The 12,260-nt window shown below is 37.7% G+C and overlaps 1 protein-coding gene across 5 annotated transcripts in view; it reads right to left on the bottom strand.

Moving 5' to 3' along the window:
* Nucleotides 1–607: 607 nt before the first annotated feature.
* OGT (O-linked N-acetylglucosamine (GlcNAc) transferase) overlaps nt 608–12,260 on the bottom strand; it is a 37,279-nt gene continuing 25,626 nt past the window's right edge. For 2 of the 5 annotated variants that reach the window (XM_004275745.4, XM_033439055.2), the window contains exons 17-22: nt 12,068–12,184; nt 11,808–11,978; nt 10,012–10,164; nt 7,880–8,132; nt 7,533–7,656; nt 608–2,882 (exon numbers count right to left, since the gene is read on the bottom strand). In XM_004275745.4, coding sequence (XP_004275793.2) covers nt 2,708–2,882; nt 7,533–7,656; nt 7,880–8,132; nt 10,012–10,164; nt 11,808–11,978; nt 12,068–12,184 — 993 coding nt within the window. In that variant the 3' untranslated portion in view covers nt 608–2,707. Of the gene's footprint in view, nt 2,883–3,345; nt 3,388–7,532; nt 7,657–7,879; nt 8,133–8,712; nt 8,826–10,011; nt 10,165–11,807; nt 11,979–12,067; nt 12,185–12,260 lie in introns of those variants that run through there. The other 3 variants (XM_049705083.1, XM_033439058.2, XR_007474916.1) reach the window with 3 other exon arrangements.

The raw sequence follows: 12,260 nt of genomic DNA, 5'->3' as shown, positions 1-12,260 counted from the left end.
GCAGTCAAATAAACAAACAGATATTAGGAAAAAAAAAAGAACTTATGACTAATCTATTGGACATCTTTCTTGCCCCATCTTCCAAGAAACAAACACTAACCCACATTAGGGCTTTGAGGGTCTCAATCCACAGAACTTGGGAGGTAAATTACCTAACATTTTATTGAAAAAAAATTGGTTATATCTCTGAGAAAACAGGCAGCTAAACAGCCTGTTCTGGTCCCTGATGCATGGATATCCTCCTCCCTCATACTGGTGGTTGAGTTCAATCACCATACAGAGTGGGAAGGAATAGTCCACATAAAGAATGAGACTACAAGGGTAGATGAAGAAGCCAGAATGGTTATAAGCTGAACAGGAACAAACACAAATGCGTGTGCTGGGAGTCTCAGGCTTTGTTAAGTCTTAATGGATCATACACCAACCTGACCCATGCTCCACCACACTTGGCTGAGAAAACAAAATAATTCTTACTATCATAGCTGCACTGTAGGGAAATCTGGTCCTTCTGTTGTTTGGAGCTGTTCAAATATAGATTTCATAACTGGAGGACCCTATTGTTCCATCCAATGCTCAATTTAACAGAACACAAAATACATCAGCCATATTAAGGGCAAATCATTCATTTATTGTTTAAAGATTGCAAGACAACATCTGAATTTCTGTAGCACAATTTAAATGTTTTACTTTTTTGATAAAGCAGAGTATAATAGAAAAAACAATTAGTTTCCAGTAATATCTATATCTCTATTCAGAATTAAGTCTTCCACAGACATGTTACCTGGAAACAAAAGCCTGTTACAATAAGCAAAGCTTCAACCAGAGCGGCTACTTTTCGGGCCAGGGAAAGGTTCACCCCTATAGGAGGATGATGTGCTATGTAAAATGGCTGCAAGGTCACAGCCTTGAGGGCGTTGGAAGTCTATTATCCTATTCCACATTAAGTAGTTTGGTGAACTTCAAACGTCCGTTCATCTGCAACCAAGCTGGCAACCTTTAACTGATATTTCAAGCAGGTAAAAAATAAATTAAAAGAAATCCCTACACTGATGTTCCTTGATTTACACTGTTAAATGTTTCATTAACATGTAATTCTGGCTAAGAATTACATTTGAGACTCCTTGCTCAGATTTTGGTTAACAGTACAAATCTTTCAGAAATTCAAGTTCTTATTAATCAATTTGTCAGCTAGGATACATTCAGGCATCAGCTGCAACTACAGAATAGGTGCACTGCCTCAGCACTTTGGAAAGACATAATCTAGAACACTACTAGCAGACAAAATATCTGTTACTAGACAGCATATGTGCAGTACAGCAAGACAAAAACATATATTCATATGTTGGCTTGTTTAAGCCTCAAGCCCTCGATCCTTTGTTGAAATACAATAATTTTATTCCTATGGTTTTCAATACCAAAAACTCAACCTCCAGGAGGGCTAAAGTCTAATTTGTACTCCAAACCAAGTAGCAGTGCAGTTCGCTACTACTGAGGCTGAATCCATAAAGACTTCAAGACCACGTCCAGAAGACAAGTTATTATATATAATACCCTGGAAGGTCTGAAACATAATTATCATATACATAGCTGGTCCTTCAGAGCTTTTTACCTATAAAATGTTTTTTGATGAAAGTTATTTAATGTACTGGAGATAACTGTGACTTACTGATCAAATATTTGAATACTTATACTTACCTGGGATTTCATTTCTGCTGAAAGAAAAAGGAAGAACAGGACTCACTTAAAAAAAAACAAACTTTAGAAATGAAAGTAAAAATCGTATCACACACTATCACTTTTGGAAGCAGCATAGAGGGGCAGTCAACGGTAAAACACTGGTGAAATAGGTCAAAACTCTAGGCCAAAAATCCATTATTATTATCATCAGTGACAGTACCACAACTGTGCCCTTCAGAATTAATAATCACTCCTAAGAATCTTCATTTGGCACCAGATGATGTGTTTAAGAGAAACACTCTGGGAGGTTTTGAATCAGACTTGGGTTTTTGTTAGCCAAGTTACAGGAGAATTTTTAAAGTGTGGGGAAGGGAAGAAGGAAACGGACCAGAAAAAGAATTTAAGCCATCATCTATAAACCAACAAAGCACTGATATTTCCAAACATTATGTCAGACACTAAAATGACTGATATAGGCTCAAGTGGTTTATAAAACCTATAAAAAGACTACACCAGCAAAGTCCCCATTTATCTGTAGAGTTCAGAAACTAAAACAAGGAATATTTTAGCTTAAAACCTTATCTCAAGAGAATTATATATACTTCACATGAATAAAAATACCTGAAACCAAACATTTTTAAAAGCTCCAATACCCAAAATATAAAGAAAAAAATTCAGAAGACTCAATCAATCCATGACAATCACAAAACGGCTGGGCAATCTCTATCTCCCTTCCACACTAACCATCCATCCCATGGAAGACCAAGGGAGATCAGACCTTCCAGACTTATGCAACACCTGGCTGCTGCAAAATTCTATGGAGACTCCTTGTGGAACAGCAGTTTCCCATCTCTTGTGTCTCTCCCTATCAGGATCATGCAGGAAGCAAGTCTGGCTGTGCTATTTCTTATCATTGTCTGTCACCCATCTGCAACATGATATTGTACAGATAAGTAAAAAGTAGTTCCCTTTCCCCCAGAAGGTTGAGGCTCAGGTACAGGGGTAATTCTCCTGTGCACACAGTCATTATTTAGGCCGACTCAGTGACTTCAACAGGCTTAATCATGTGATCAGGTTTGTTGCCAGCTGCATAATGCTCCCACATCTGTAGATAGAGCCGCTCTAGTTCCATTGTGTATTGTTTGGTGTTGAACAGAGGGCTAGATATTCTCTGCTTCCAGACTTTGCCACGAATTTTCTTCAGGCTGAATAATAAAAAGAGATCCAAGTTTACAAATCAGAGCAGAAACTCAGAACTAACCCCCATAAACACCTAGACACCTTTATGGTAAATTACATAACCAAACTTTCTCTTCTGATTGGCCCTCCCTTACCTCAATGCTAAAAAAGTGAAAGGTCACAGCTAACATAATGTTAAACACTTATAATGGAGTTCACCTCCACGTCCCCTGAAAACACTGTTCTTTCCTAAATAAGCATATCCAAGAGACACCATGCTTTCTCCACTTCATCTTATTTCTACCTTTAAAATAAAAATAACACTTGGCAATGACACGTCTATTCCTACGTACTACTGGTTAGAACGTAAACTGTTTACCCTTTTAATACGCAACTTAGCAATGTGTCTATTAGAACCATAAATGTTCATAACCCTATGACCTATCAATAACTTTTAAATCTATTCAACAGAAATAATCTCAGACATACCTGACCATTCAAAGATGTTCACTGAAGCATCATTTACAATAGCTAAGGCACAAACATAAGATGGAAGTATTCATTTTATGAATGTTTTAATGAAATAGGAAAACACTCAAGGGGAAAAAATACAGTACGTCTACTGCTTTAATTTTCCCCTTGTACATGAACTGAGTTGTTTATTTAGATATTAAAAAAAAAAGTGTTCCTAATATCACCAAGACTATGGTTCTGTTCAGAAACAGGAAAAAAAAAGCAATCAATTCTTCTGGGGAAAGAAGATAGAATTCTCTCTCTCCTCCTGTTGTGAATATATCATTTGTCATGAGACTATTCTTATACAGAGAGAGTTATTACTTTAGAACCAGAAGCTGGAATACTCTTGTGCATTTTAAAAAACAATTAATAGAAAGGTTGTTTTAATGTTTTTTTGTGCCAGAACTAGTAAAACAGCTATGCATATCTGTTGGCCTCAACCCAACCATGATCATATTAATGTTACCTTCCAAATAAAAATACCTTTGTGTTATTTTTAAAGTTCTGTATGTCAGCTTCCCTGGTGGTGCAGTGGTTAAGAATCTGCCTGCCAATGCAGGGGACACAGGTTCGAACCCTGGTCTGGGAAGATCCCACATGCCGCGGAGCAACTAAGCCTGTGCGCCACAACTACTGAGCCTGTGCTCCAAAGCCTACGAGCCACAACTACTGAGCCCGTGTGTCACAACTACTGAAGCCCGTGCACGTAGAGTCCGTGCTCCGCAACAAGAGAAGCCACCACAATGAGGAGCCCGCGCACCACAACGAAGAGCAGCCCCTGCTCGCCGCAACTAGAGAAAGCCCGCGCGCAGCAATGAAGACCCAAAGCGGCCAAAAATAACTAAAATAAAATAAATTTAAAACTAAATAAATAAAGGTCTGTACGTCAATAGAATGGTTAAACTGTGGTACATCCATACACTGAAATACTACTCAGCAATAAAAGGGAATGAACTACTGATATGAGCCAACAACACGGATGAATCTCAAAACATTATCCTGATTGAAAGAAGCCTTCACAGTACATGCTGTATGATTCTATTTGTATAAGGTTCTAGAAAGGCAAGACTAAATAAATTATGGTGGAAAAAAAATTCAGAACAGTGGTTGTCTCTGAGGGTTGGTGAGGAGGACCAACTGAGAAGGGGTGTGAAGGAACTTTCTGGAGTGATGGTAATGTTCTACATGCTGTTGGAGGCCTGGGTTATAAAGGTATTTCTCAAAACTCACTTAAGATTTGTGTATTCCAATTTGGGATTAGCAGGTACAAACTACCGTAGATAAAGTAAACAACAAGGTCCTACTGTACAGCACAGAGAACTATATTCAATATCCTATAATAAACCATAATGGAAAAGAATATGAAAAAGAATATACATGTGTATATAATATATAACTGAATCAACTTTGCTGTACCCCAGAAACAACACTGTAAACCAACTATACTTCAACTAAAAAAGTAAAATTAAATTAATTTAAAAAAAGATTTGTGTATACACTGTATATAAATTCTGCCTCAAAAGACAAAAGAAACAAGTATTAAACTCTAGTTAATGATGGCCATTCTGAAGTATTTAGGGAGAATACTGATATCTGCAGTTTACTTCAAATAAGATGGATTTCTAAATGGATATAGGAATAAACAGATGGAATGTGATAAAAGTACAGTAAAATTATCAGTGGCAGAAGCTAGGTGGTAGGTATATAAGTGTTTATTATAAAATTGAACTTTTTCATAATAAAATGTTGGGAAAAAGTAGTGTATGAAGTCAACTAAGTTCCAAAAAGAAAATACACTAAATTATTTACTGTAGTTATCTCTGGGATGATGGACATGTAAATTAATTTTTTAATGCCTGGGCTCAAAGTTTTCACTAGTTTTTCTTAGCTGTATATGATGTTCAGGGGAGAAAATTTTGAAAATGATAAATAAATGCTTAACATACATCTGTTGAATGCTTACTATGTACCAAGAACTGTTGTTAAGTGCTTTACGTGGAACACTTTTTCTCTTTTTTTAAACATCTTTATTGGAGTATAATTGCTTTACAATGTTGTGTTAGTTTCTGCTGTATAACAAAGTGAATCAGCTATGTGTATACATATAACCCCATATCCCCTCCCTCTTGCGTTTCCCTCCCACCCTCCCTATCCCACCCCTCTAGGTGGTCACAAAGCATCGAGCTGATCTCCCCCTGTGCTATGCGGCTGCTTCCCACTAGCTATCTATCTTACATTTGGTAGTGCATCCATGTCAATGCTACTCTCTCACTTCGTCCCAGCTTACCCTTCCTTCCCCCTCCCCATGTCCTCTAGTTCACTCTCTACGTCTGCATCTTTATTCCTGTCCTGTTCCCTACGTTCTTCAGAACCTTTTTTTTTTTTTTTAGATTCCATATGTGTGTTAGCATACGGTATTTGTTTTTCTCTTTCTGACTTCACTCTTTATGACAGTCTCTAGGTCCATCCACCTCACTACAAATAACTCAATTTTGTTTCTTTTCATAGCTGAGTAATATTCCATTGTATATATGTGCCACATCTTCTTTACCCATTCATCTGTCAATGGACACTTAGGTTGCTTCCATGTCCTGGCTATTGTACATAGAGCTGCAGTGAACATTGTGGTACATGTCTCTTTTTGAATTATGGTTTTCTCAGGGTATATGCCCAGGAGTGGGATTGCTGGGTCATATGGTAGTTCTATTTTTAGTTTTTTAAGGAACCACCATACTGTTCTCCATAGTGGCTGTATCAATTTACATTCCCACCAACAGTGCAAGAGGGTTCCCTTTTGTCCACACCCTCTCCAGCATTTACTGTTTGTAGATTTTTTGATGATGGCCATTCTGACCGGTAACACTTTTTTTTAATCCTCACATCTCTGCAAGGTAGGTACTATCATTCATCCCCATTTTGCAGATGGAAAAACCAAGGCACATAGAGACTAACTTGTCCAAAGTCACAAAGCTTGTGAGAGAGCCTGGATTCAAACCCAGGAAGTCTGACTCAAAGAGGGTGCTTCTTTAAACTTCTACATAATATGCTACTTGTCAGAAAACACAAAGAAAAAAAAAAATCACATGTAATACCCAAAGAAAAATCTCATTTAAGAGATAAACACTATTTTATTGTATGGATAAAGCATCATTTATTTAAGCATCATCTCTCTAATTCCCACCCATTTGGGGGCATTTAAGTCATGCCCAAATATTATCACAAGGATATTCTTAGGGTCAAAGGTCTAGCTTTTTTTTTTTTTTTTAAGGGCTCTGAAAAGACTACCAATTTACTCACCAATGTATGAAAAGGTCAGCACCTCAGTGCTCCCTCATCATTGGTATCATATTAAAAATCTTTTATTTTATAGGTAAATAATGGGTGTACCTCAATGTTATTTTATTTCTACTAGGGAATTCTCTGGTGGTCCAGTAGTTAGGACTCCACGCTTTCACTGCCGAGGGCGTGGGTTCAATCCCTGATCAGGGAACTAAAATCCCACAAGGCAGGTGGCAAGGCCAATAAATTAAAAAATAAATATTTATTTCTACTACAGAGGTTGAAACTTTCTTGTTAACCATTTGTATTTCTACTTTAGTCAGTTGTCATTTCTTTGCTTACTTTCCTATTAAGGGATTTAAAATGTAAATATTCTTCAGTCTTTATATAGCCAGGCTATTAATATTTGACATTAAGGAACAGATTTTTTTCCCTCGTTTGCCTTTTTTCTTTTTTTTTATTGAAATATAGCTAGTTTACATCTTTTAATTCTCTTGACTTACTTTTATTCAGCATTTACTCTACATAGTGAAACCTAATGATCACTTTATTTATGGAAGTTTAAAAAGTTCTTCTCAGGACTCCCCTGGCGGTCCAGTGGTTAAGACTCCATGCTTCCACTGCAGGGAGCACAGGTTCGATCCCTGGCTGGGGAAGTAAGATCCCGCACGCCGCATGGTGCGGCCACAAAAATAAATAACAAGTTAAATTAAATTAAAATAATAAAAAGTCCTTCTCCCATCCAGAGAGCATACAACTAATTCATTTATTTTATATTACGCTTATTTTATGATTTCACTTCATAACACCTATATTCTCTCTAAATTTTTCTTGTTTCCTTCACCTCACCATATAATTTGTTCATGGAAAAGTTTACTTACTATTCTAGATCAGTTCCCAGTTTCACAGCTATGTCTTCATATTCTTGTCTATTTTTAGCAATAAGCTCAAGACAGCCTAAACAAGTGAGCTGGGAAGCTGCAACTCGGGAAGCAAGAGTCTCTCCTGCAATAAGAAAGATAACAACTGCACATCTGAGAATGCAAATAGCACACAGTTATTAATGTTATTTATGTTAAATATCCACACGATGCAGATGAAGAGTGTTCAGACTTGAACAAGTCTCATTTTCTATCATCTTGCCCTAAATGTTGCTTCTAGTACATATGATTTCACCTGGAAGTGTCTCTCCCAAGGAGATTTTAAAAAGAACAAGGAAGCAGCTCACCTGGCATAGTCACCATGGGTGTCCCTGCCCAAAGGACATCCATCCCTGTGGTGTGTCCATTACAGAGTGGAGTGTCCAAGCAGACATCAGCCAGCTGGCCTCTCCGAACATGTTCCTCTTTAGGAGCAACAGGTGAAAAAATGATACGGTTCTGGGGAAGGCCCATATTTTGTGCGTACTGTTGAATGTTAGGTTCTCCTACTGCTGGAAAACGCAACAGCCACAGTACACTATTGGGAACACGCTTCAGAATCTAAAATAGGGAAAACAAGAGCAAGTATTAATAGCAGCTCTGCCCTTCTCAAGAAAGGCTCCCATAAATTTCTAGTAATTCTACCATACTCTATTCTTTTCACCCAGATAGCAGCCTACCGCGAACTTAAGTCTTTCTTTCACATAGATGAATTAGATCAACTGAGCTATAGGTTCCTGTTCTGCTTAGCTGTCCCCAAAGACAGTTCAAAGAAAGAGGAGACTGATGCAAGAAGACAAAACAAGTTACTAATTGGCAAAATCTGAGGCAGCTATGTCCTGTGGGAATTGATACTAGGAGTGATTTTTGTCCATGAGATAGGAATTTTCCATTTCAAATTTTAAATCCCCCACCATGGTACAACAAATAAAGTTAGTTCACACCTGCCAAACTTTATTTGCCTAATCTAGATCAGGGGTCAGCAGACATTTTCTGTAAAGGACCAGAGAGCAAATACTGTTGCTTTTGATGGCCAACATGGACTGTGTCATAACTATTCAATTCTGCCCTTCTCACTGGAAAGCCATAGACAATATGTAAGTAAGTAGGCATGGCTGTGTGTCAATAAAATTTTATTTACAAAAACAAGCAGCTGGGACTTCCCTGGTGGTCCAGTGGTTAGGACTCCGTGCTTCCACTGCAGGGGGCTCAGGTTCGATCCCTGGTCAGGGAACTAAGATTCCGCATGCCACACTGCCAAAATAAAAAAACAAACAAAAAAACAAGCAGTGGACTGGATTTGGCTCATCGGCCATAGTTTGCCAACCCGATTTAGACCTACATCTACTCAATGTATCATACAAGTTCACCATCCCATCTCTGAAAGCCATGAGAACAGATGGATTTCAGAATTTAGAATATTTCAGATTTTTAAGAAGTAGTACAGTATATATAAATTACATAACACTCTCAGCGGCAACTCCCTGCAAACCAACATATTAGTATCTCTGCATCAAGATGTAGGAATATTCATACTAAATGGAATAAATAAAGAATCATAAATAGCCTAACATCAGTTCAGGCGGTGTGGCTGCCAACCAAATAAATTTACCACAAACTTATGAAGATGCTTTTGGTTTTCAGGTTTTTTGAAATGGGGAAGTGAAGATTCAGGGATAGTAAACCTGTACTCATCTGCTTCCTCTTCTCCACCCTCCCTCGTCCTTTAAAAAAAGAAAACAGACCAAAAAACCCAGATATTAATCAGAAAAAAAGTCAACCAAGAACTATCTCCATTTTAGGCTCTATGGAAAAAGAGGCAGATATGGATAGCAAAGTTTAGAAGCTTCAGAGGTCCTGCTTATGCAAACTGGTATGATGAAATGACTGAGAAGTAACGGCATAAGCCAATTCCTTCCTGGTTCTAACTCTACAATATTGCAAGAATGATGTAAAATGTGGATGAGTATACGTAACAGCTTTGCTATCAGCTTAGACCATGGGTTGGCAAACTATAGCCTATGAGCCAAATCTGGCATATTGCCTGTTTTTGTAAATAAAAACTTATTGGAACATACCTATACTCATTCATTTATATAATGAGTATGGTGTTTTCTTGCTACAACGGCAGAATTGAGTAGGTGTGACAGAGAGTATAGACTGCAAAACCAAAAATATTTACCACCTGGCCTTTTAAGAAAAAGTTTGCTGATCCCTGCGTTTGAACACATAAATTTTAAAAGTTCATTATATGATATTTAGACACTTGAAGGACAAATCAAAAATTGCTGAAATCTACAGCTCTTTTGAAGATTATCACAATAATCTAGCACAACAGCTCCTGAATGGGAGGATGGGGTGGCAGCCTCAGCAAGACGACCTATATACAGAATCTTTACGAGAATCTCTGGACATTAATAATGAATCTACACACACTCACATTTGCCCACATCTGCAAAGTAGATGGGTCAATTTTATATAACTGATTAAAGTTACAGTACACAATGGCATCTTCTGGTAACCCGTACTGAGAACGTGTGGTTACAATAATGGTACGGGGAACCTCCTCTCCAGTGGCAGCCTTATTGTTGATCTAGAACAAGAAAAAATATATGATTATATTTAAAGTAAACATGGTCCGATATTTTTCTTTTCTTTTCAATATTTGTTTATTTATTTATTTGGCTGCTTCAGGTCTTAGTTGTGGCACGCAGGATCTTCGTTGCACCATTGCAGCATGTGGGGTCTTTAGTTGCGGCATGCGGGATCTAGTTCCCTGACCAGGGATCGAACCCAGGTCCCCTGCATTGGGAGCACGGAGTCTTAACCACTGGACCACCAGGGAAGTCCCCAATCTGATTATTTTTCAATCAATAAACAATCCTTACGATGCAAACTGGTATAACCATTAAAAGTAATGTCGTTGAACTATAATGAGAATATATTCATGACACATTAAGTTAAAGGAAAAAAGTTAGAGCATTATCTTAATTTGGGGGGGACTGCACTATGAAACATCTCACTCTAGCCAAAAAGTTCTCTTCAAAACCCTATTAGTCCAACAGCAAGCTTTTGCTCACTCTTTTCTCCATGTACGAAATATCCTTTTCTAAATCACACCCACCTTTCAAGACTAAACTTAAATTACTGAAAAATCTCTACTAAAACTGCCTCTCCTCATTGTTCAGCTCTATTTCTGAGCATCTACATACACAATTACAGTCTTATCTTGCAATTCCCACACATCTGGGTAGTGCCTTACCTTGTTATGTAACTATTCCAGGTGTGATAGACATCTCATACATTACGGGCATTGTGTTGTTCTACACTCAAAATTCTTTGTACCTGTGCAGTTCAAGAAGTATACTTTTTTTTCCTTGAGTCAAGCATGTCTGCCCTACTGTTTCAAAGGACAGTTCAGGCCTAATACACATTACGGGTGATTAATTCCTTTACCTTAATTCATTTCAAGCATTCTTTGTATAAACTGCTATACCACTAAAACTGTTAACTCCTAAAGAGGTCAGAGATCCTTGCCTTATGATCTCTTGACAGAGTTACATATTCACTTATTCAAGTATGCAATATATAATATTGGGTTGGCCAAAAAGTTCATTCGGATTTTTCATACAAGCTTACAAAAAAACCTGAACGAACTTTTTGGCCAACCCAATATTTACTCAGCACGTATTTCATTATTGTGGCTAAGACACGGACCCTAAAGTAATTCAATTCAGTGGAGAATACATACAAACCCAGGGAATTATAATGTGTTGTGCTGGATGTAAAGATATATCCCAAATACTACAAGAACAGAGAATACAGGTACCAATGGAGCAGGGAAGGAGAGGTCAGGGATATGGACAGAAACAGATTCCTGGCGGAGTTGTCTGAACTGAAAGTCTTAAAGATGAGTAAGATTTAACTGGGGAAAGGATGAGTTACAGAAGCAAGACACTGTATGATGCCTACAGACAGTTCACCGTTGGTAAGAGTAAAGCCACAGGCAGAGAATAACAAGGTATTAACACAGAAGACTCTCATTAAGTAACCTGCTGGCTGAATCCAAGAGACTTTTAAAATCAAACAAACCTATATAAGATGCCAGTTTCCACTGAATTCATTTCCTCATCTATAAAACGGAAGTAATGATGCTTACCTCCTAGAGTTATGAGATGTAAAGAAGATAAATGTATACTTGGTGGTAGATAGTATGTTCTATTATTCTCTTCTCACCTGGGTAGTTGCCAGTCCATTGCTAATACTGAATCCATTAATTGTTATCTGAATTTGTCCTCTGTTAATCATTTCAATAACTGCTTCTGCAATAGTATTCATAGGAATGACAGGCATATTAAGAGCTGTATTACTGCTGTCTGCGTTGTCTCCTCCATCAGGACATTTCATCTTAAAATAATTACACAAAATACATCATTAGGGAAAGATCCCAAATGCAGATAACTTAATTTCAATGACAGTATTGACCAGGTTCTGACCTTGACAATTTTCACATCTGGTAGACTATCAAGAAATGCTTTGAGGTCGATGCCATTCAGCACAATCCGATTGTCATAAATGTGCCCATTGGACTTAAAATCGATGACTGCTTTTTTCTAATTGAAAAAAAAGTTTCAGACATATCTTTTAGGATGCACAGGAACAGCAGCAAGGAAATAAATGACTACAGTT

This window comes from Orcinus orca, chromosome X, assembly GCF_937001465.1.
Source record: "Orcinus orca chromosome X, mOrcOrc1.1, whole genome shotgun sequence".
Lineage (NCBI taxonomy): Eukaryota > Metazoa > Chordata > Mammalia > Artiodactyla > Delphinidae > Orcinus > Orcinus orca.
Note: the sequence above shows the minus strand (reverse complement) of the source record. Positions and strands in the feature narration are given on the sequence as shown.